The sequence below is a fragment of the Salvelinus fontinalis genome, chromosome 39 (assembly GCF_029448725.1).
Source record: "Salvelinus fontinalis isolate EN_2023a chromosome 39, ASM2944872v1, whole genome shotgun sequence".
NCBI classification, from domain to species: Eukaryota; Metazoa; Chordata; class Actinopteri; order Salmoniformes; family Salmonidae; genus Salvelinus; species Salvelinus fontinalis.
In genome coordinates, this window is record NC_074703.1 from 4929682 (window position 1) to 4952445 (window position 22764).

Consider the following 22764-nt stretch of genomic DNA (forward strand, 5'->3'; position numbering starts at 1 on the left):
CATCCGCCAACTCCTGGACAGTCTGTGGTGCAACGTGGCGTTGGTGGATGGAGCGAGACATGATGTCCCAGATGTGCTCAATTGGATTCAGGTCTGGGGAACGGGCGGGCCAGTCCATAGCATCAATGCCTTCCTCTTGCAGGAATTGCTGACACACTCCAGCCACATGAGGTCTAGCATTGTCTTGCATTAGGAGCAGGGCCAACCGCACCAGCATATGGTCTCACAAGGGGTCTGAGGATCTCATCTCGGTACCTAATGGCAGCCAGGCTACCTCTGGCGAGCACATGGAGGGCTGTGCGGCCCCCCAAAGAAATGCCACCCCACACCATGACTGACCCACCGCCAAACCGGTCATGCTGGAGGATGTTGCAGGCAGCAGAACGTTCTCCACGGCGTCTCCAGACTCTGTCACGTCTGTCACATGTGCTCAGTGTGAACAGGCTTTCATCTGTGAAGAGTACAGGGCGCCAGTGGCGAATTTGCCAATCTTGGTGTTCTCTGGCAAATGCCAAATGTCCTGCACGGTGTTGGGCTGTAAGCACAACCCCCACCTGTGGACGTCGGGCCCTCATACCACCCTCATGGAGTCTGTTTCTGACCGTTTGAGCAGACACATGCACATTTGTGGCCTGCTGGAGGTCATTTTGCAGGGCTCTGGCAGTGCTCCTCCTGCTCCTCCTTGCACAAAGGCGGAGGTAGCGGTGCTGCTGCTGGGTTGTTGCCCTCCTACGGCCTCCTCCACGTCTCCTGATGTACTGGCCTGTCTCCTGGTAGCGCCTCCATGCTCTGGACACTACGCTGACAGACACAGCAAACCTTCTTGCCACAGCTCGCATTGATGTGCCATCCTGGATGAGCTGCACTACCTGAGCCACTTGTGTGGGTTGTAGACTCCGTCTCATGCTACCACTAGAGTGAGAGCACCGCCAGCATTCAAAAGTGACCAAAACATCAGCCAGGAAGCATAGGAACTGAGAAGTGGTCTGTGGTCACCACCTGCAGAATCACTCCTTTATTGGGGGTATCTTGCTAATTGCCTATAATTTCCACCTTTTGTCTATTCCATTTGCACAACAGCATGTGCAATTTATTGTCAATCAGTGTTGCTTCCTAAGTGGACAGTTTGATTTCACAGAAGTGTGATTGACTTGGAGTTACATTGTGTTGTTTAAGTGTTCCCTTTTCTTTTTTTGAGCAGTGTATATATTTCTATGTAATCTAGGACTCCTGGTTGTATGAATTGGGGATCTATCATCCCACAACTGTCCCAGAGTCTGTTTGGAACAGGCTGTTTCTTTCTCCCACAGAATCACAAGCTGACCAATAGGTCAACTGTTCTATTATGGGGGATATTAGATTGACAGGCTGGTGATTCTGCTGTTCTTTACTCGTCTTGTTGGCTGAGGAAAAGTCAGTGTGGACAGTTATTCTATCATCTCCACGTGAGCATCGTTGCATCCTTGAGTTGCATGTTCTGTTAAGATGAATTACCATAATGTAAATGTTATTTCTGTCATTCTGAGCACCGTGGGTGGACGCCCTAATCAGGTTACCACCCAATGCATACGGGTCCGGGAAATTTCTCAAACGTCTTAAATGTAAATTATAATACTTCCTGTCAAATATCCGGCACCACATTTTCCTAAGGAAAACACTGACATGCACACATGCACACACAATCCAAAACGCACACAACATAGCTTTTAACTCCATATTGGCAGCCTCTCAAACTCAGTATGAAAACAGATGGGTGGAGAGACAGAGACAGAAAGAGTTGGAGTACTGGCTGGAGGCTGGAGGTGAATGTCTTTGGGACTGAGGGAAAAGACTTGTACTGCTCATGTGGGGCGCTGGGATGTAAAACCTGTGTTGTCTCAACTAGAGGTGGATTTTACTGACCTCATAACCCTTGAAGTTGAACTTTAACCCCTCATTAAAGGTGAACTCTTCCTCTGTGTGTTTCATGAGCTCCGTGCCAATCTTAAACATGTGATCCTGGAGAAAGACGGACAAAACAGACAGACACAGGACAAGAGAGACATACAGAGACACACAGGACAAGAGCAAGAGACAGAGACACAGGACAAGAGAGAGTCAGGACGAGACAAAGAGACACAGGACGAGAGAGACACACAGTACAAGAGCGAGAAACAGAGACACAGGACAAGAGAGAGTCAGGATGAGACAGAGAGACACAGAGAGAGACACACAGGACAGACAGACAGAGATAGACACACAGGACAGACAGAGACACACACAGGACAGAGAGAGACACATGGGACAGGCAGAGACACACGGGACAGACAGAGACACACGGGACAGACAGAGACACACAGGACAAGAGAGCATGTATATTAGAATCAGTAGGAGTCAGTCAGGCAAAACCACAACAGCTGTAATGGAACCCTATTCCCTACAGTGAACCCAAATGGCACCCTATTCCCTAAGTAGTGCACTGAGGTAATAGGGTGTAATTTGGGATGCAAGCCTAAGAGCTGTGTCTACAGTGGTTCTTCCTTTAAAAGTTGCGTCATACTGCAGCACAGCTCGCGGGAATCCACAGAATTCTATGGCACCATCTATGCCACCATCTACCACTAACGGACTCGTGGCATAAGCTCAAAACTTTTAAAAGGAAGAACCACTGTATCTCACCTTGTAAATGTCCAGGTTCTTCCCTTGGAAGCTGATGGGGATGCGGTAGCCTACAGGGATGAGATGAGGGTCTGGGTTCTCAAACTGAGGACAGCTATCAGCCTGGAGGGAGAACAGAAGGTAGCTGGTTTAATCAGACAGACATATAGGCAGACAGACAGACAGGCAGACAGACATACAGGCAGGCAGGCAGACATACAGGCAGGCAGACATACAGGCAGGCAGACATACAGGCAGGCAGACAGACAGACAGGCAGACAGACAGGCAGACAGACAGGCAGACAGACATACAGGCAGACAGACAGGCAGACAGACAGACAGACAGACAGACAGACAGACAGACAGACAGACAGGCAGACAGACATACAGGCAGACAGACATACAGGCAGACAGACATACAGGCAGGCAGACAGACAGGCAGACAAACATACAGGCAGACAGACAGGCAGGCAGACAGACATACAGGCAGACAGACATACAGGCAGACAGACAGACAGGCAGACAGACATACAGGCAGACAGACATATAGGCAGACAGACATACAGGCAGACAGACATATAGGCAGGCAGACATACAGGCAGGCAGACATACAGGCAGGCAGACATACAGGCAGGCAGACATATAGGCAGAAAGACATACAGGCAGGCAGACATACAGGCAGGCAGACATACAGGCAGGCAGACATACAGGCAGACAGACATACAGGCAGGCAGACATACAGGCAGGCAGACATACAGGCAGACAGACATACAGGCAGACAGGCAGACAGGCAGACAGGCAGACAGACAGGCAGAGCTTGCCAGTTGCCACCTATAAGGCAGAAAGTCGGTAACAGATACAAGCTGGCTCAGAGACAATAGCTCTTTATCAATTAATCTTCCTTCACTTCCTCACATCCTCTCTTCTGGCCTGCTTCTCAAAAAGTATTGGACCTTCTTCTTGAGGAGGCGGGGTGAGAGGACACAAGGAATTGTGGAAAGACAAAAGGAGATTGAGCCAAACTGTGTAGTTCACTGAGACAGGGCTTCCTCCTACTTGTTGGGTTTTGACGATGTGAGCTCCGTCTACAGCATCATCTATGTCACTGCAGGTGTGGTCCTCGGCATTCCACTGGCACTGCCACTCACTGGTCACACATGCTATACACCTGGGGACAAACAACCAATAGGAGGAAGAGATAAGGAATCAGAGTTTATATAGCCAATGAGCACAGAGATCCTCAAAGGTGTTCAGTGTAAAATGAGTGAACAGAGCACTGAGAATAACTGTCAGAAAAGCGTCATTAACAGGTAGTCTCCATAAAGCAGATCACCTACGGGTCCATCTTCAAGGCATTCCTAGTCGATCACCAAACATTTCTGTAAAGCCAACGATAAAGCCTTGCACTCCTATTTATTTTATTCGTCTTACACTTGATTCAGAAGTCCTGCACGCCGGGTAGGCAAAGTATTCCAACCATTTCATTTGTCTGAAGGGACAAATTCCACGACCAGAGAAAGAATCAAAGAATAGAGCAAACAATTGCTGATTTCATAAGTGAGTTCATCTTTAAGTTTTTATTCAGTACTGTCAATGTTTATATTCAACACTTTTACACAACATAAATGTGCTTCTCCCTACTTCCACTCGTGCTGAGTAGCCGTGTATCAACAGGCCTGTTGTTTTATTATCAGCAGCTTGTCAGGAATATTTCACTTTTCTGGTCATAGGAACAACATGAATTGGAGCATGAGGCAGACAATGTGGTGCGACTTGAGTTTGGCCATCAGGTGGAAGACGGTGTCCCCTCTCTCTGGTCAGTCTCACCGGAGGAAAGGAGAAAGCAGGAACTATGAGAGGTGGACCCTCTGCTGCGCTCTCCCTCCGCTGAGACTGACCATCAGACGCAGGGACCAACAGTTCAACAAAATAAAAAATCAAATTATTTGAATTCATGCTCAGCTGTGCCTCGCAAATGATACAACTGATCTATTTTGTTATCAAAGCTCGAGTTTTGAAATATAATATTGTCTGAGAAGAACAATATTGTCAGGAAGGCATAAAGCCAATATGTTGTGATAATGTATTAGGCCTACTGCACAAACCTCATTCCTACACAACAGTTTTATTAGGTTACTGTTGCATAGACTTACATTATTTAGTCCTGTTTTTAAAGAATATCTGAGTGGTAGATCTCGGCTTGGAAAGTGATCTTGTCTCAGAAAAGGTTGGTGACCATAAAGGGTTTTACTGGCCCCACTTACGGAGTGTTCTCTGACTTCCTGACGGTGGCGGCACAGTTGTAGAACTTGTATTCACTGGACGTCACCTCGATGCCGTGGTTGACCAGGATCTTCACCTGCACCGTCACAAAGTCTGAACACAATATGACAAAACAGTCCATTAATCTGAGAGGAAATGTTAGCCTGGTCACCTGACTGGTTCTGTACTGAATAAAACACAATGTTGCCTTGTTTGGCAAGACAAAGACTAGTTAGTTAAAGAAAGACTGATATCCAGGCTAAAAAACAGCATACAGAACCCATCTACCACCCAAGGAGCTAAGGACCGGGGTTAGGACCAGTATTCAGGAGGACTCACCCTGCTTGTCATGTGTAGAGGGGATGTTCACAGGGTCAGGGAGGGCACAGGTGACCTTCTGGTCCATCACCACAGCTTCACTAGTGTCTGAACCAAACCTGCACTCGATAATGTCAGAAGGGCCGATCTTGGGGAGGGAGGGGATGGCGATTTCAACCTGGACAGGAGAAAAACAGAGGTTTTTGAGGAGTGAGAGAGAGAAAGAGGGAGACAGAGACCGAGAGCGAAACAAGAGAATAAACTTCCTCTTGAATACAAAGAGGTCCATTGAGGAAATGCAATTGTTTTTCAAGTCACAGGACTGGTTATGTGACACAAACTCAAGTTCCTGGAGAGAATTGAGACGAAATGGAGTGAAATAAAGGAAGTGACTGATATGCAGGTCTACAGTTTAAAATGTACACAGTTCATTAATCCAGAACTGACCCAGAAAGCTAATTTCTGTGTGTGTGTGTGTGTGTGTGTGTGTGTGTGTGTGTGTGTGTGTGTGTGTGTGTGTGTGTGTGTGTGTGTGTGTGTGTGTGTGTGTGTGTGTGTGTGTGTGTGTGTGTGTGTGTGTGTGTGTGTGTGTGTGTGTGTGTGTGTGTGTGTGTGTGTGTGTGTGTGTGAGCGAGAGAGAGAGAGTGCGAGAGAAATGCACTGAAAAGGAGCAGAGCTTAATGGAATTGACTAGAGTTAAACTCAGAATGAATGAATTCAGAATGAAGCAAACCCAGCACAACAGATGATCTTTCACACTGGAGAGGAGAGCTGCCAATGACAGGGAAAGTAGACATGTACACTCAAACACTCAGTACCTGCTTGGTCTTCCTACAGCTGAAGCTGGGTGGTTTAAAGGCCTGGATCTGAACACACTGCTGGTTGGGGCTCCACAGCCACGTGTTGTCATCCTCAGCCCTGGGACAGTCTCCCTTCCTGGTACACCTGGAGGAGAACAGACCAGTCACACCCTGGACCACAGCTAACCCTGGACCACAGCTAACCCTGGAGTCTGGACTACAGCTAACCCTGGACCCCAGCTAACCCTGGACCACAGCTAACCCTGGACCCCAGCTAACCCTGGACCACAGCTAACCCTGGACCACAGCTAACCCTGGACTACAGCTAACCCTGGACCACAGCTAACCCTGGACCACAGCTAACCCTGGAGTCTGGACTACAGCTAACCCTGGACTACAGCTAACCCTGGACCCCAGCTAACCCTGGACCCCAGCTAACCCTGGACCCCAGCTAACCCTGGACCCCAGCTAACCAGGAGTCTAGGCTACAGCTAACCCTGGACTACAGCTAACCCTGGACCCCAGCTAACCCTGGACCCCAGCTAACCCTGGACCCCAGCTAACCAGGAGTCTAGGCTACAGCTAGCCCTGGACCCCAGCTAGCCCTGGACCCCAGCCAGCCCTGGACCAGAGCTAGCCCTGGACCAGAGCTAACCCTGGACCACAGCTAACCCTGGAGTCTGGACTACAGCTAACCCTGGACCACAGCTAACCCTGGATCCAGCTAACCCTGGACCCCAGCTAACCCTGGACCACAGCTAACCCTGGACCACAGCTAACCCTGGACTACAGCTAACCCTGGACTACAGCTAACCCTGGACCACAGCTAACCCTGGACCACAGCTAACCCTGGACTACAGCTAACCAGGAGTCTAGGCTACAGCTAACCCTGGACCCCAGCTAACCCTGGACCCCAGCTAACCCTGGACCACAGCTAACCCTGGACCACAGCTAACCCTGGACCACAGCTAACCCTGGACCACAGCTAACCCTGGACCACAGCTAACCAGGAGTCTAGGCTACAGCTAACCCTGGACCCCAGCTAGCCCTGGACCCCAGCTAGCCCTGGACTACAGCTTACCCTGGACCACAGCTAACCCTGGACCACAGCTAACCCTGGACCCCAGCTAGCCCTGGACTACAGCTTACCCTGGACAACAGCTAACCAGGAGTCTAGGCTACAGCTAGCCCTGGACCCCAGCTAGCCCTGGACCCCAGCTAGCCCTGGACTACAGCTTACCCTGGACCACAGCTAACCCTGGACCACAGCTAACCCTGGAGTCTGGACTACAGCTAACCCTGGACCCCAGCTAACCCTGGACCCCAGCTAACCCTGGACCCCAGCTAACCCTGGACCACAGCTAACCCTGGACCACAGCTAACCCTGGACCACAGCTAACCAGGAGTCTAGGCTACAGCTAACCCTGGACCGCAGCTAACCCTGGACCGCAGCTAACCCTGGACCACAACTAACCCTAGACCACAGCTAACCCTGGACCACAGCTAACCCTGGACCACAGCTAACCCTGGACCACAGCTAACCCTGGTCCACAGCTAACCCTGGACCACAGCTAACCCTGGAGTCTGGACTACAGCTAACCCTGGACCCCAGCTAACCCTGGACCCCAGCTAACCCTGGACCACAGCTAACCCTGGACCACAGCTAACCCTGGACCACAGCTAACCAGGAGTCTAGGCTACAGCTAACCCTGGACCGCAGCTAACCCTGGACCGCAGCTAACCCTGGACCACAGCTAACCCTAGACCACAGCTAACTCTGGACCACAGCTAACCCTGGACCACAGCTAACCCTGGACCACAGCTAACCCTGGACCACAGCTAACCCTGGACCACAGCTAACCCTGGACTACAGCTAACCAGGAGTCTAGGCTACAGCTAGCCCTGGACCCCAGCTAACCCTGGACCACAGCTAACCAAGAGTCTGGACTACAGCTAACCAGGAGTCTGGACTACAGCTAACCAGGAGTCTGGACTACAGCTAACCAGGAGTCTGGACTACAGCTAACCAGGAGTCTGGACTACAGCTAACCAGGAGTCTGGACTACAGCTAACCAGGAGTCTGGACTACAGCTAACCAGGAGTCTGGACTACAGCTAACCAGGAGTCTGGACTACAGCTAACCAGGAGTCTGGACTACAGCTAACCAGGAGTCTGGACTACAGCTAACCAGGAGTCTGCTACCTGTATCCAGGCCCAGTTCATCACTGATAGGAGCTAAAGAGAGAAAATAGTCCTGGACCATCTATAACAGGATAAAGACATTTATAAGTTAGATTGTATTATTCATTAAAAAGATCAATGAGCAGCAGGAAATATTGCAGTTAAAACCAATGTTCCCCCAAAGAATTGTCACTGAGCACATTTCAAGTCTGCTGAGCGCAAATTTGAACATAGTGAAAATTCTGTGCAACTTCTAGCGCACGTTTACCCTGAACACTGAGGCTGTACCCGCTTTAAGTTACAGTTCTAACAGTGACAATGTAGGCTACTGTGGCTATTTGATCATAATGTAGGCCTACCAGAGTGGTCTACCATCAAAAACAATGGTGAAAATTCATTGAACACCACACCTATTAACATATAAATATCTGTTCTATCATTCAGCCTACAGTAGCAGCCAATGTGTGGTGTTCAATGTGTGGTGTACATTCCATGAGACATTTGAAAACAACATGCAGGGCTTGACCTGAACCTGTTTATCCACTTGTCCTTCAGACAAGGAGGTGACGGAAAATGTTGTGTTGATGCAAGAAACCACTTTTCTAAATATAATGTATTATTATTCCCATACCATTATTACAGAGTATCAGACAAATGATGCTTCCCTCTGCCTAATGGCCACGTAGCTTATTCAAGCCTGTCTCAAAATACAACACTGCCCCTTTAAGAGATAAAAAATATCTTTACCTGCTTGGCTTTTCAAAGATGTCTAGAAATGTACAGGTTGTGTGCTCTTGTAGGAAGCAATCACTCCCCCATCGTTGACCACAAATGATCTATAACTGGGCTAATAACTCACTAACTAGCAAAGGACATGAACAAATGTGCACACGTGGCTACTGTAAGAAATACCATTGTAATAACACAAGCATATTGCTATTACATTGTTATAACTAACTTCTTTCTAAAAAACAGGGTTTCTCACAAGCAGAAACTGAGACACACACACACCAGAGACAGATGGCTGACACAGAACATTCATAAACACTGATAAGGCAGGGAAGGCCTTGAGCAAGAGTGCTTGGGTCTGCATCCCACGAGATAATGAGACACACACATAACCGAGGACAGAGGGCTGACATAAACCTTTCATAAACACCGATTAAATAAGAACATCTGCGCACACACCTAATCTCCTATTTTAGCTGAACATTTTGGTAACAAAGAACTTTTGATACAAGACTCAGAAGGATGACGCACAGCTCATCCGGACCAATCTGAGAAGACAACAACCTGATCAGGACCAACCAGAAAACCAGATCTACCAGACTAAACCTACTTTCTGTCCTGTATAAAATGACTATGTATTTCTGTTATCTGGGCTCTGTCTGCAGGTTCATTACGAGCTGAATGAACGAGTCCATGCATGTTTGTATCAGATATCTTTACCTCTGAATAAAACTGCTTTTTATTATACGAATATCCACCCTGTCCAGAGTCTCTACTTCGTCTCAGTTCTCCAGTAAACTTGTGTCATCAACACTACATGCAGCTCTGATTGGTTAAGGCGCAGCGGTCTGTGTGATCGAGCTCAGTCGTGCCTGTCCATGCAATAGAATCCTACACCGTGCGTTCTGCCTCGGTACGTTGCATTGAAAGCGTGGATTCAATCACAATTCCAACAGTAAAGGGAAACGTTGATAGCGTTAACTAAGGGGGAAAACTCTAGAAAGTTGAGTGAAGTTGAATCTCGTGCTTCTCTGCGGGGGCTGGTATTTATTCTGCGCGGCAGTCTGAGGAGCTGCAGGCAGTTTAGAGGGAACATTGGCTATAACTGGTACTGTACTCACTTGCCCTGCAGCACACACCAGCCACAGTAGGGGTCTTTCTGTGCCACGCAGGACTGGCAGTCTGTCTTCAGGTGGCACGCCTGCACTGGCACCTTGGTGATCTATGAGCAAAACAAAAACAGCTGATTCAAACATTGCTTGGATATCGTACTAACCAAAATGCATGGAATGCCTCACACTGATGAAAATCTACACTCTGGGATAAAGTTCCACGTTAAGTTCCTGGCTCACCTTCTTCTCTGTGGTGATGTAGAGGTGTGTGAGGCTGGTGTCAAACAGCAGGTTCTTGTTGACCTTGTCCCCGGTGTTCTCCCCAGGGGCGCGGCCGTACACCTCTGGACTGGTCGACAGGTGCAGCTTCAACACCTACGTTACATTAGCAGAAAGACGACAGAAAAGGCGGCCGGGTCGATGCAGAAGACGTTAGTCAACTATTAAGTAAAATACATACAAGTCAGAGCAGCCTATAGAATAACATTCCAGCAGGACGTGTTTCTGTTTAGCAGACACTCTTATGCAGAGCAACTTGTAGTCAGTGCATTTAGCTAAGGTAGGTAAGACCAACCACATATCACAGTCATTGCTTTCCTCAAGTAAAACTTTCTTCAAAGAAGCAGCGATTAACAAAACCAGTTACAGTGCTAGTGGAAGACAGACAAGTGTGAGTGGAAGAAAGGCAAGTGTTAGTGTTGGCGTGAGAAAGACCAGAGTTGGCGTTAGTGTTAGAAAGACAATATTGCAATAGTAAGGTGTTAGCTAGCATTGACAGGTCAACAGTAAGGTGTTAGCTAGCAGGGACAGGTCAACAGTAAGGTGTTAGCTAGCAGTGACAGGTCAACAGTAAGGTGTTAGCTAGCAGTGGCAGGTCAACAGTAAGGTGTTAGCTACCAGTGACAGGTCAACCGTAAGGTGTTAGCTAGCAGTGACAGGTCAACAGTAAGGTGTTAGCTAGTAGTGACAGGTCAACCGTAAGGTGTTAGCAAGTAGTGACAGGTCAACAATAAGGTGTTAGCTAGCAGTGACTGGTCAACAGTAAGGTGTTAGCTAGCAGTGACAGGTCAACAGTAAGGTGTTAGCTAGCAGTGGCAGGTCAACAGTAAGGTGTTAGCTAGCAGTGGCAGGTCAACAGTAAGGTGGTAGCTAGCAGTGACAGGTCAACAGTAAGGTGGTAGCTAGTAGTGACAGGTCAACAGTAAGGTGGTAGCTAGCAGTGACAGGTCAACAGTAAGGTGTTAGCTAGCAGTGACAGGTCAACTGTAAGGTGTTAGCTAGCAGTGACAGGTCAACAGTAAGGTGTTAGCTAGCAGTGACAGGTCAACTGTAAGGTGTTAGCTAGCATTGACAGGTCAACAGTAAGGTTGTAGCTAGCAGTGACAGGTCAATTGTAAGTTTGTAGCTAGCAGTGACAGGTCAACAGTAAGGTTGTAGCTAGCAGTGACAGGTCAACTGTAAGTTTGTAGCTAGCAGTGACAGGTCAACTGTAAGGTGTTAGCTAGCAGTGACAGGTCAACAGTAAGGTTGTAGCTAGCAGTGACAGGTCAACTGTAAGTTTGTAGCTAGCAGTGACAGGTCAACAGTAAGGTGGTAGCTAGTAGTGACAGGTCAACAGTAAGGTGTTAGCTAGCAGTGACAGGTCAACAGTACGGTGTTAGCTAGTAGTGACAGGTCAACAGTAAGGTCTTAGCTAGTAGTGACAGGTCAACAGTAAGGTGGTAGCTAGTAGTGACAGGTCAACAGTAAGGTGGTAGCTAGTAGTGACAGGTCAACAGTAAGGTGTTAGCTAGCAGTGACAGGTCAACAGTAATGTGTTAGCTAGTAGTGACAGGTCAACAGTAAGGTGGTAGCTAGTAGTGACAGGTCAACAGTAAGGTGTTAGCTAGCAGTGACAGGTCAACAGTAAAGTGTTAGCTAGCAGTGACAGGTCAACAGTACGGTGTTAGCTAGCAGTGACAGGTCAACAGTAAGGTGTTAGCTAGTAGTGACAGGTCAACAGTAAGGTGTTAGCTAGTAGTGACAGGTCAACAGTACGGTGTTAGCTAGTAGTGACAGGTCAACAGTAAGGTGTTAGCTAGCAGTGACAGGTCAACAGTAAGGTGTTAGCTAGTAGTGACAGGTCAACAGTAAGGTGGTAGCTAATAGTGACAGGTCAACAGTAAGGTGTTAGCTAGTAGTGACAGGTCAACAGTACGGTGTTAGCTAGCAGTGACAGGTCAACAGTAAGGTGTTAGCTAGCAGTGACAGGTCAACAGTAAGGTGTTAGCTAGTAGTGACATGTCAACAGTAAGGTGTTAGCTAGTAGTGACAGGTCAACAGTACGGTGTTAGCTAGCAGTGACAGGTCGTCCGCGAACCAACGGCTCTTTTTGGGGGAACGTCGAGAACTGAATCTCATCTGTGAAAGAGCTGTTCCATTTGTCTCCCTGATTGGCTCCCTGCGACTGCTGCGGTTTGAGCTCCAGACAACCATTATCTGGAGTTCAGTCAGAGAAACATTCTCTGAAGATGGTAACTCAACCATTATCTGGAGATCAGTTAGAGAAACATTCTCTGAAGATGGTAACTCAACCATTATCTGAAGTTCAGTCACAGAAACATTCTCTGAAGATGGTAACTCAACCATTATCTGGAGTTAGGGTCAGCTGTAGTCTCTGAAAACCTTATTGTGGTCCATGCAGGCGGAAGAAAAATGTCACGTTGTCACGTTCCTGACCTATTTCTGTTAGTTTGTTATATGTGTTAGTTGGTCAGGACGTGAGTTTGGGTGGGCATTCTATGTTTTCTGTTTCTATGTTGGTATTTGGGATGCCTGGTATGGCTCTTAATTAGAGGCAGGTGTTTGGCGTTCCTCTAATTAAGAGTCATATTTAGGTAGGCGTTGTCACAGTGTTCGTTGTGGGTGATTGTCTTCCATGTCTGTGTCTGTATACCACGCGGGACTGTTTACGGTTTGTTCAGTTTGTGTAGCCTATGTTCCTATTCGTGCGTTTTTTTTCTTGTTTTATGTAAGTACGTCGTCTAGGTCTGTCTACACCGTTTGTTGTTTTTGTTAGTTTATCAAGTTCGTGTTTTCGTTAAATAAATATGTCTTTTCACTACGCTGCGCCTTGGTTCCCTCAATACTCCTCCTCTTCCGAAGATGAAGAGGAGGAGGACTGCCGTTACACACGTAAACCATTTAATTGAACTCGTGTCACAATTTGACATAAAGGTAGGCAACCCCTTATATTTTTCATGGTTTTTCATCCATTTGTAAGAACTAATGAACAAAGATCTGTTTGGGAGCCAAAAGACCCAGCTCAACGAAAAGACTTGGAATGTCCATCACTGTTAGCTAGTACCTCTCCTAAAGTGGTCCCCAGGAAGGCAACGGCGTGCTCCGTTTCCACAGCGACGGCCACAGCGGTCATCAGGCCCTTCTTGGTGAAAACGGGGTCGGTTGCCAGGGCGAACTCTGCCCTGCTGGCCAGCGGGGAGGGCAGGAGCTCAGCACCACACTTTTGTTTGGTCACCATGCCCTTCTGAAGAGGGGAGGAATCAATGTCAGATACATTATCTCACTAGTAGGTAGAAGTGATAATGTAGCAGTTATTACATTATATCTACATCCTCTTGTACATTTCATTGTAGAAGAGCAATGACCATAACGTCAAGGTAAACTACAAAACCATCAATTGTTCAAAACCCTTGACTGGAGGGGCTGGTCAGGCTACAAACCTCATTTTCAATTTTACACAGCTCGTCTGACTTGGAGGAGTACGGGGAGTAGACGGCAGACGTCTTGTTTATTTGTCCCTTGGTGCTGTAGCAGGCTCCTATGATCTCCACCAGTCTCTGGTTGATGGCCCTCAGTGGGTACATACACACTGCCGAGCTGGAGCTGTCGTCGTCCGAGCTGAACACCACAAACACAACCTGACAGGAATACACAAGTCTCTTTTCTTAACTCACTGTTCTTACGGTTCAGACTTGCCTGCTTAAGTAAAGGTGAAATGCCCGCTTTATCTGTCCAAACTCATTTGTGGGATTCAATCTAATTCAAACAACTATCTGGGGGTTATATAATTGAATTGGGGTATAGAATTGAACTGGTTAGTGGATTAAGTTTAAATTGTTAGAGGGGGAAAATAAATACATACCTTATCCTGGGCTCCAACCGGTCCGTACCGGCCAGAGGAGCTCATATTCCTGGCCAGGGCCTCTCCTGGGAGGGCCACGTAGGCTGCCTGGACCTTGTTGTACTTGTTCCCCGCGCTGCAGTTCAGCTGGAGCTCTGTGTACGAGTAGTAGTTGTGGTCGTTCTCACACATCCTGGAGATAAAGGTGAAGTTCTTGGTTCCTGAATCCTGGGCGCCCAGGGTTCTGGAGAACAGGAAGTAGACAAAGCCCTCGTCCTGGAAGACGAGACACATAAAAAAAGAGAGGGGGAAATAGAGAAAGTGGAAAAAAGGAGAGAAAAAGAGTGAGATAGAACAGAATGAGTTCCATGAATCAGTATTTGTCTTTCAGTCTCTTTGTAACGTTGTAATCACAGACAGGCCCCGAGGGGATGTTTGACACTGCTGTGTGTGTAAAAGGGGTTTCTCCGTCTCTTACCTTGAAGACGTGTCTGAAGTCATGGAGGTAGCGCAGTGTGAAGGGGTTGGATTGGACGGCCGAGGCCTCGATGATGCTGTCGAACAACACCCAGTCATGATGGACCTGGAGGATACGGGTGCTGATCAGCTTGGTGCTGTCATGGCTGCCATAGCCCTTAGCCACCTGAAGAGAACAGAGAGTTACCATGGTGACCAGGAAGTAAATACAACATGGTTCAGCTTGGTGCAGTCGTGGCTGACATAACCTTTACACACCTAGGATGAGACCGAGGGAACAGAACATGGGAAATTCACTTATCCAGTACCTTTACAATTTTAAATCCCAATACAACATCAGCATTGCGATTGCAAAGCCAGGATAGTGGGTTCGATTCCTGGGACCACCCAATACGTAAAACATTTATACAAGTCGCTTTGAATAAAAGTGTCTGCTAAATGAGATTATTATTACTGTGATATATCACGGAGCGGTTAGTCCACCTACCAGGAAGACGGTGAAGTTCTCCTTGTCCTTGCTGAAGTAGTAAGACATGACCCCTACTACTGACACACTCTCCTCAGCACTGGCCACGTACGACTTCTCTCCGTTACTATCGCTGAAGTACAGCAGCTGCTCTACATTAGACAGGTTCCTCAGAGAACAGATTCCTCTGTACAGACTCCCACACACTATCAAGGTGTCTTTGGATGGATGAATGAGGAGCAGTTTGTTATGGTTGTCTGTCTCCACTGCTTCCTCGCAGGAAGTCACGGGCGGGGTACACTGGCGGTTGTCCAATTCGGGTCCTGTTCTGGTGTGTGCCTCGGGGTGCAGGGATTGGTCCAGTTGGTAGAGGGCGTTGACCGTGCCCACATACAGCCGGCTGGTGATTGGGTCCTGGACTACGTTGTTGATGAGGGTGTCAGAGGTGAACTCGTTGTAGGCGGAGCCGAGGAGGGAGAGAGACGACATCGCCAAGATGGCAGCCAGGACCCACCGCCACGCCATCTCTGGAGGAGAGGATGGGAAAAATAATTATGTTAAGCTTTGTCTCTTTGTAACTTGGTAGAGAAAGAAAGAGGGAGAGAGAGGTAGGAGGGAGAAAGAAGAAGAGGAAGGAAGGAGTGAGAGGGGGAGAAGAGAGGGAAGAGAGTGGAGGGAGGGAGGAGGTAGGAGAGAGAGACTGAGGAGATCGAGGAGAAAGGGGGAGATTAGGAACTAATCTTAATCATTCCATCCTATTAGTCTTTCTGTGACTTTGTAACTTAGAAACCACAGACAGGCCTGAGGGGACGTTTCAACAGCTAATAAAAAAAGACATGAAGGATTACAATGTTTAATAACATTCCTTCTATAAAATGTTTTTTTTAGCAGTAAGTTATTCAGTTCTACTTCAGCGTTCCTACCTGTCCACTCTCATTATTATTCATTCTCATCCTTCCCTTCCCACTAAACATAAAGGAGGGAAAATCAATTCACTCGCTCCCCTAACTCCCCTCAGATGTTGATCAGTGAATTTGACACGGACGATAAAATAAAAGAGAGGATCAGGAAAGGAGAGGATCAGGTGAGGAGAGGACCAGGAAAGGATCAGGAGAGGAGACGATCAGGAGAGGAGAGGATCAGGAGAGGAGACGATCAGGAGAGGAGAGGACCAGGAGAGTAGACGATCAGGAGAGGAGACGATCAGGAGAGGAGAGGACCAGGAGAGGAGACGATCAGGAGAGGAGACGATCAGGAGAGGAGAGGATCATTGCACAGGTCTTATTTTCACGATTTGGACATTAATTCGCTTTCCAAAGCTAATAAACATGTGGAAATGTGAGCAGCATTTTGTATTCCAAGTTGAATTAGTTAGGGAGCGTAAACATAGTACAAACTTTCTTTACATTCAAATTTCAATAGTTCCTTGGTCATGTGACCTAATGACTTCAAAAAAGGTTCAGTATGTCCACTGACTACCCTTCTATATTGCACACCATTTAGTTTGTCCATTTTCATCTCATATGGTTTTACATTTTAAAAAATGATGTAGAATTTCAATAGCTCCTTGGTCATGTGACCTGGTGACTTCAAACACGGTTCAGAATGTACACTCAGTGGGCCTACACATTGCACACCCTTTGGTTTGTCCATTTTCTTCTCACAAGATTTTAAAATAATTTTTCAAAATGTAGAATTTCAATAGCTCCTTGGTCATGTGACCTGGTGACTTCAAACACGGTTCAGAATGTCCATTCAGTAAGCCTACACATTGCACGCCCTTTGGTTTGTCCATCTTTATATCACATTGTTTTACATACATTTTTCAAAATGTAGGATTTCAATAGCTCCTTGGTCATGTGACCTAGTGACTTCAAACACGGTTCAGAATGTCCACTCAGTAAGCCTACACATTGCACACCCTTTGGTTTGTACATCTTTATATCACATGGTTTTACATACATTTTTCTAAATGTACAATTTCAATAACTCCTTGGTCATGTGACCTAATGTCCGCTGACTACCCTTCTATATTGCGCACTCTTGTTTGTGTACTGTAAAATCACGCGGTGTAACGTACATTTTTCATAGTTTCAAATTTGCAATAGCTCATGTCTGTCACGTTCCTGACCTGTTTTCCCTTGTTTTTGTATTTGTTTAGTATGGTTAGGGCGTGAGTTGGGGTGGGCATTCTATGTTGTGTGTCTAGTTCGTCTGTTTCTGTGTTCAGCCTAATATGGTTCTCAATCAGAGACAGCTGTCAATCGTTGTCCCTGATTGAGAATCATATATAGGTGGCTTGTTTTGTGTTGGCGATTGTGGGTGGTTGTTTCCTGTCTCTGTGTTTGTGTTCTGCACCAGATAGGACTGTCTCGGCTTTCACGTTTGTTATTTTGGTATTTGTTAATGTTCATCGTTTATCGTCTTATTAAACATGTTGAACAATAACCGCGCTGCATTTTGGTCCTCTCCTTCATCCCAGGAAGAAAGCCGTTACAATGTCATTTACACACCTAAGAAGCATGCAGTGGATATACACCCATATAGCATAACTAATTGTTTGTTGTTCTGTTTCATTTGTTCCCAGGGGGGAAGGAGAAGGCACTTTGGGAGTGCTTAGGCAAGAGGCCCGTGGGCATACATATACCCGTAATATATTCAATGTCTAGGCACACTAGGTAAGACCTGGGCGGACCACCTCCTGTATTTTGGTTAGGGCACCAGGTGGTGCTAAGTTAGGTAAGTAGTGGGTAGGCAGGTTAGATAGGAGAGGGGGAAGCTTTGATATTTACTTTCTTTGCTTTGGTTCCGTCCAGCCCCTTTTCCCCATATTACCGTTTAAGGAAATAAATCCTAGTAAACGGTAAATTCTGCCTTTGTCGTCATTTCTCGCACCTACAGTTCATACCTCTTTTGCTTCACGGGGAGTTGATTTGCAGCAAGGTGTTGCGTTCCCTCTTCATAGAGGCGTGCGTAACACTCTAGTCAGGTATCTTCTATATTGTTGGACATTAATAATATTAGTTTGACAATTAGGGGGTTCAGTCCAGTTTTGTGTTTACCCTTTTCTTTAATATTTATCTATAATAATTGGTAGTTCTAAGTTTTATTTTCCCTGTTTTTTATTTTTCCACAGTATTTAACAGCGGTACACAATAGGAGAGAGGCAGATAATATCTCCTTTCATCGTTAATATCAACCATAAAGGAAAAGGGCAAAGTACGAGAGCCATGCTATTAATTGTCCAAAGCAGGGATGGAGAGTGAGCTGGTGAGGTAGGCTGCAGTGGGTTTGCTGGTCAATACATATACTGAACATGTAACCACAGTAATGGTGGCCAGTAAATCAATAAAAATGTGATATTGACAAATTAAGCAGAAATTGTAGACCTTTAATCTTTTCCAACATGTCAACAGAAACTTAACTTCAATTAAATATGAAACATTTCACAGTGTTAACTTTCTCTTTATCCCTGGTTGATGTACATTTCAGAGCCTCTTCAGTGTGGATGGGGTATAGCATACATTTTCAACAACAAAGACTGCACTTCCAGTTTGTGTTCTTTACTCTGTTGAACTCGTTTGTCTTCATTCCTAGTTACAGCACATGGAACCACCGTTGGCATGCAAAACAAACAATCAAAACAAAACGTAACACGTTATAAATAATATCAAATATCAATGCAGTATGACGAATTAGCCATCCATTGTGCTAAATCATAAATTGTCTTACATGCCGTCACTGTTGTCAAAAGATTATAAACATGTTAAATAAAGTTACTAACCCAGTCAGTCTTTGGGCCACATCCAGGTTCTTTATCAGTGGCACACATGAAGCAGTTGTTGGCTTTGTTGAACTCTGAAATCATAGGCATATGGCTGTCCCACACAACTACATAAAAAGAAAGAATTTTTCATTTACTTTGAATTAAATGTCATTACATACCAGACATTTTTAGTATATCCTCAGACATTTCATTTCGCAGTTGCTCCATGTGTTTTTGAAGGTTCCATATCAATTTGGGATGTTGGGGAAGTTCTGCACAACTTCCTTGGCCATCTACACCAAAACATAAAATAGAGTTTTTGACCTGATTGTCACATTATTGAAAACATAACTATCAAACCTGCATTACAAAGAGCCCACAGTTGAAGGTGTCCTGCTGCATGGTGTGAGTTATTTCCCCTCTTTTCCACTTTATGTCCACCTAGTCGTCTTTTCCATGGCAGGATCTTCTCATTTTGAAGTACTCTCTTTTTTATGTAAAACATAATGGAATTCTGATTAGTTATAGGCAAATTAATACACAGGCCAAATGTGTATGCTGTTTTCCTTATCACTATAATCTAGTAGTAATTTAGTAGTAGAGGTAATTTCCTTTATGCCCCATTCTACACACAGCTTAAATTATAGCCACTGAACCATTTACAGGACAATAATAAAAGTAGCATATAGGATCCAACCCTATCACAGTGTGAATACATGTAGAGCGTTTGTAGACTTTAAGAAAAAAATATGAAGTGACAGTTTCATCAGTACGTGCTTAAAGAAAGTCATATCACATAGATCACAGTTGACAGTGCCCACCAAATCTATAACCAATAGAGAATGAATTGTCAGCACCAAAGTGTGTTTGTCAAAATTATATCTGAAAATGTCAGTTGTTGAACATAATACTTCTATTTGCAATAGCAATTTATGATATATGCAGTTAAGGAATATTCCATGTACCAACACTACATGTAGGACGGACATAAGACATTCCCACATACAGTATATATATATATTTTTTTTATTTCACCTTTAATCAACCAGGTAAGCCAGTTGAGAACAAGTTCTCATTTACAACTGCGACCTGGCCAAGATAAAGCAAAGCAGTGTGACACAAACAGCAACACAGAGTTACACATGGAATAAACAAACGTACAGTCAATACCACAATACAAAAGTCTATATACAGTGTGTGCAAATGAAGTAAGATTAGGGAGGTAAGGCAATAAATAGGCCGTAGTGGGGAAATAATTACAATTTCGCAAATAAACACTGGAGTGATAGATGTGCAGAAGATGAATGTGCAAGTAGGGATACTGGGGTGCAAAGAAAAAAATATATATAAATAACAATGGGCTATTTACAGATGGGCTATGTACAGGTGCAATGATCTGTAAGCGGCTCTGATAGCTGATGCTAAAAGATAGTGAGGGAGATATGAGTCTACTGCTTCAGTGATCTTTGCAATTTGTTCCAGTCATTGGCAGATGCGGGCAGTCATTGGCAGATGCGGGCAGCGATCGGTTGAAGAGCATGCATTTAGTTTTACTTGCATTTAAGAGCAGTTGGAGGCCACAGAAGGAGAGTTGTATGGCATTGAAGCTCGTCTGGAGGTTAGTTAACACAGTGTCCAAAAAAGGGCCAGATGTATATAGAATGATGTCGTCTGCGTAGAGGTGGATCAGAGAATCACCAGCCGCAAAAGCGACATCATTGATGTATACAGAGAAAAGAGTCGGCCCGAGAATTAAACCCTGTGGCATAGAGACTGGCAGAGGTCCAGACAACAGGCCCTCCGATTTGACACACTGAACTCTATCTGAGAAGTAGTTGGTGAACCAGGCGAGGCAGTAATTTGAGAAACCAAGGCTGTTGAGTCTGCCGATAAGAATGCGGTGATTGACAGAGTCGAAAGCCTTGACCAGGTCGATGGATACGGCTGCACAGTATTGTCTTTTGTCGATGGCGGTTATGATATCGTTTAGGACCTTGAGTGTGGCTGAGGTGCACCCATGACCAGCTCGGAAACCAGATTGCAAAGCGGAGAAGGTACGGTGGGATTCAAAATGGTCGGTGATCTGTTTGTTAACTTGGCTTTCGAAGACCTTAGAAAGGCAGGGTAGGATAGATATAGGTCTGTAGCAGTTTGGGTCTAGAGTGTCTCCCCCTTTGAAGAGGGGGATGACCGCGGCAGCTTTCCAATCTTTGGGGATCTCAGACGATAAGAAAGAGAGGTTGAACAGGCTAGTAATAGTGGTTGCAACTATTGCGGCGGATAATTTTAGAAAGAGAGGGTCCAGATTGTCTAGCCCAGCTGATTTGTAGGGGTCCAGATTTGGCAGCTCTTTCAGAACATCAGCTATCTGGATTTGGGTGAAGGAGTAATGGGGAGGCTTGGGCAAGTTGCTGTGGGGGGTGCAGAGCTGTTGACTGTGACTGACAAATCACTGCCTATTACTGTGATTAAAAAGAGCATATGAAACATTGTTTTTCATGAGGCCTACCTGAGCACCTTCCTTTAAGCACCTCTGTTTGAACACCTCTCCTGTCCTTGATCCATTCCACATACAGTCATTTGCGGATCTTTTTAGTGTCCATGTGAAAGATAGTTATTGCGAGGATGGAACATTTGTTGATTTAAAAAAATAATAGCTAACACCCATGTAATATGAAGGCCTGCAAATATGAAGGCCTCTAATCGCATGAGATGAAAGTACACAAACAAGAGTGTGCAATATAGAAGGGTAGTCAGCGGACATTAGGTCACATGACCAAGGAGCAATTGAAATTCTGGACAAACCAAAGGGTGTGCAATGTGTAGGCTTACAGAATGGACATTCTGAACCTTGTTTGAAGTCACTAGGTCACATGACCAAGGAGCTACTGAAATTCTACATTTTGAAAAATGTATGTAAAACCATGAGATGAAAATGGACAAACTAAAGGGTGTGAAATGTGTAGGCCCACTGAATGGACATTCTGAACCTTGTTTGAAGTCACCAGGTCACATGACCAAGGAGCTATTGAAATTTTACATTTTGAAAAATTCATGTAAAATTATGTGAGATGAAAATGGACAAACTAAAGGGTGTGCAATGTGTGTCTATACCATCGGGTTAGCTACAACTAGTTTTGAAAGTATTGGGAGTATTTGGTTAACCTGTCTGGCTCTGGCATTCCGCTAGCAGAACTCCTCCCACATTCCACTGAAAAGGCAGAGCGCGAAATTCAAAAGATATTTTTTAGAAATATTTAACTTTCACACATTAACAAGTCCAATACAGCAAACGAAAGATATACATCTTGTGAATCCAGTCAACATGTCCGATTTTTAAAATGTTTTACAGTGAAAACACCACATATATTTATGTTAGCTCACCACCAAATACAAAAAAGGACAGACATTTTTCACAGCACAGGTAGCATGCACAAAGCCAACCTAACTAACCAAGAACCAACCAAACTAACCAAGAAACAACTTCATCAGATCTTATAACATGTTGTACAATGTTTTGCTATGTTTTGTTCTAAAAATGTGCAAATTTGAGGTATAAATCAGTTTTACATTGCAGCTACCATCACAGCTACCGTCAGAAATAGAACCGAAGCAGCCAGAGTAATTACAGACACCAACGTCAAATACCTAAATACTCATCATTAAACATTTCTGAAAAATCGATCGTGTACAGCAAATTAAAGACAAACATCTTGTGAATCCAGCCAATATTTCCGATGTTTTAAGTGTTTTACAGCGAAAACACAATATAGCATTATATTAGCTTACTACAATAGCCTACCACACTACCGCATTCATTCATTAAGGCACGTTAGCGATAGCAATAGGCACGTTAGCGATAGGGAATAAACCAGCAAAAGATATTAATTTTC

General features: G+C 45.5%; 1 protein-coding gene across 5 annotated transcripts in view; it reads right to left on the reverse strand.

Annotated features, from left to right (window-relative positions):
• LOC129838899 (plexin-B2-like) overlaps window positions 1-22764 on the reverse strand; it is a 70217-nt gene that overhangs the window by 36072 nt on the left and 11381 nt on the right. For 3 of the 5 annotated variants that reach the window (XM_055906155.1, XM_055906156.1, XM_055906160.1), the window contains exons 2-14: window positions 15127-15632; window positions 14641-14805; window positions 14184-14438; window positions 13762-13959; window positions 13386-13565; window positions 10280-10414; window positions 10049-10149; window positions 6036-6162; window positions 5239-5395; window positions 4902-5013; window positions 3694-3805; window positions 2659-2760; window positions 1903-1998 (exon numbers count right to left, since the gene is read on the reverse strand). In XM_055906155.1, coding sequence (XP_055762130.1) covers window positions 1903-1998; window positions 2659-2760; window positions 3694-3805; window positions 4902-5013; window positions 5239-5395; window positions 6036-6162; window positions 10049-10149; window positions 10280-10414; window positions 13386-13565; window positions 13762-13959; window positions 14184-14438; window positions 14641-14805; window positions 15127-15632 — 2246 coding nt within the window. Of the gene's footprint in view, window positions 1-1902; window positions 1999-2658; window positions 2761-3693; window positions 3806-4901; window positions 5014-5238; window positions 5396-6035; window positions 6163-10048; window positions 10150-10279; window positions 10415-13385; window positions 13566-13761; window positions 13960-14183; window positions 14439-14640; window positions 14806-15126; window positions 15633-18889; window positions 18997-19050; window positions 19165-22764 lie in introns of those variants that run through there. The other 2 variants (XM_055906157.1, XM_055906158.1) reach the window with 2 other exon arrangements.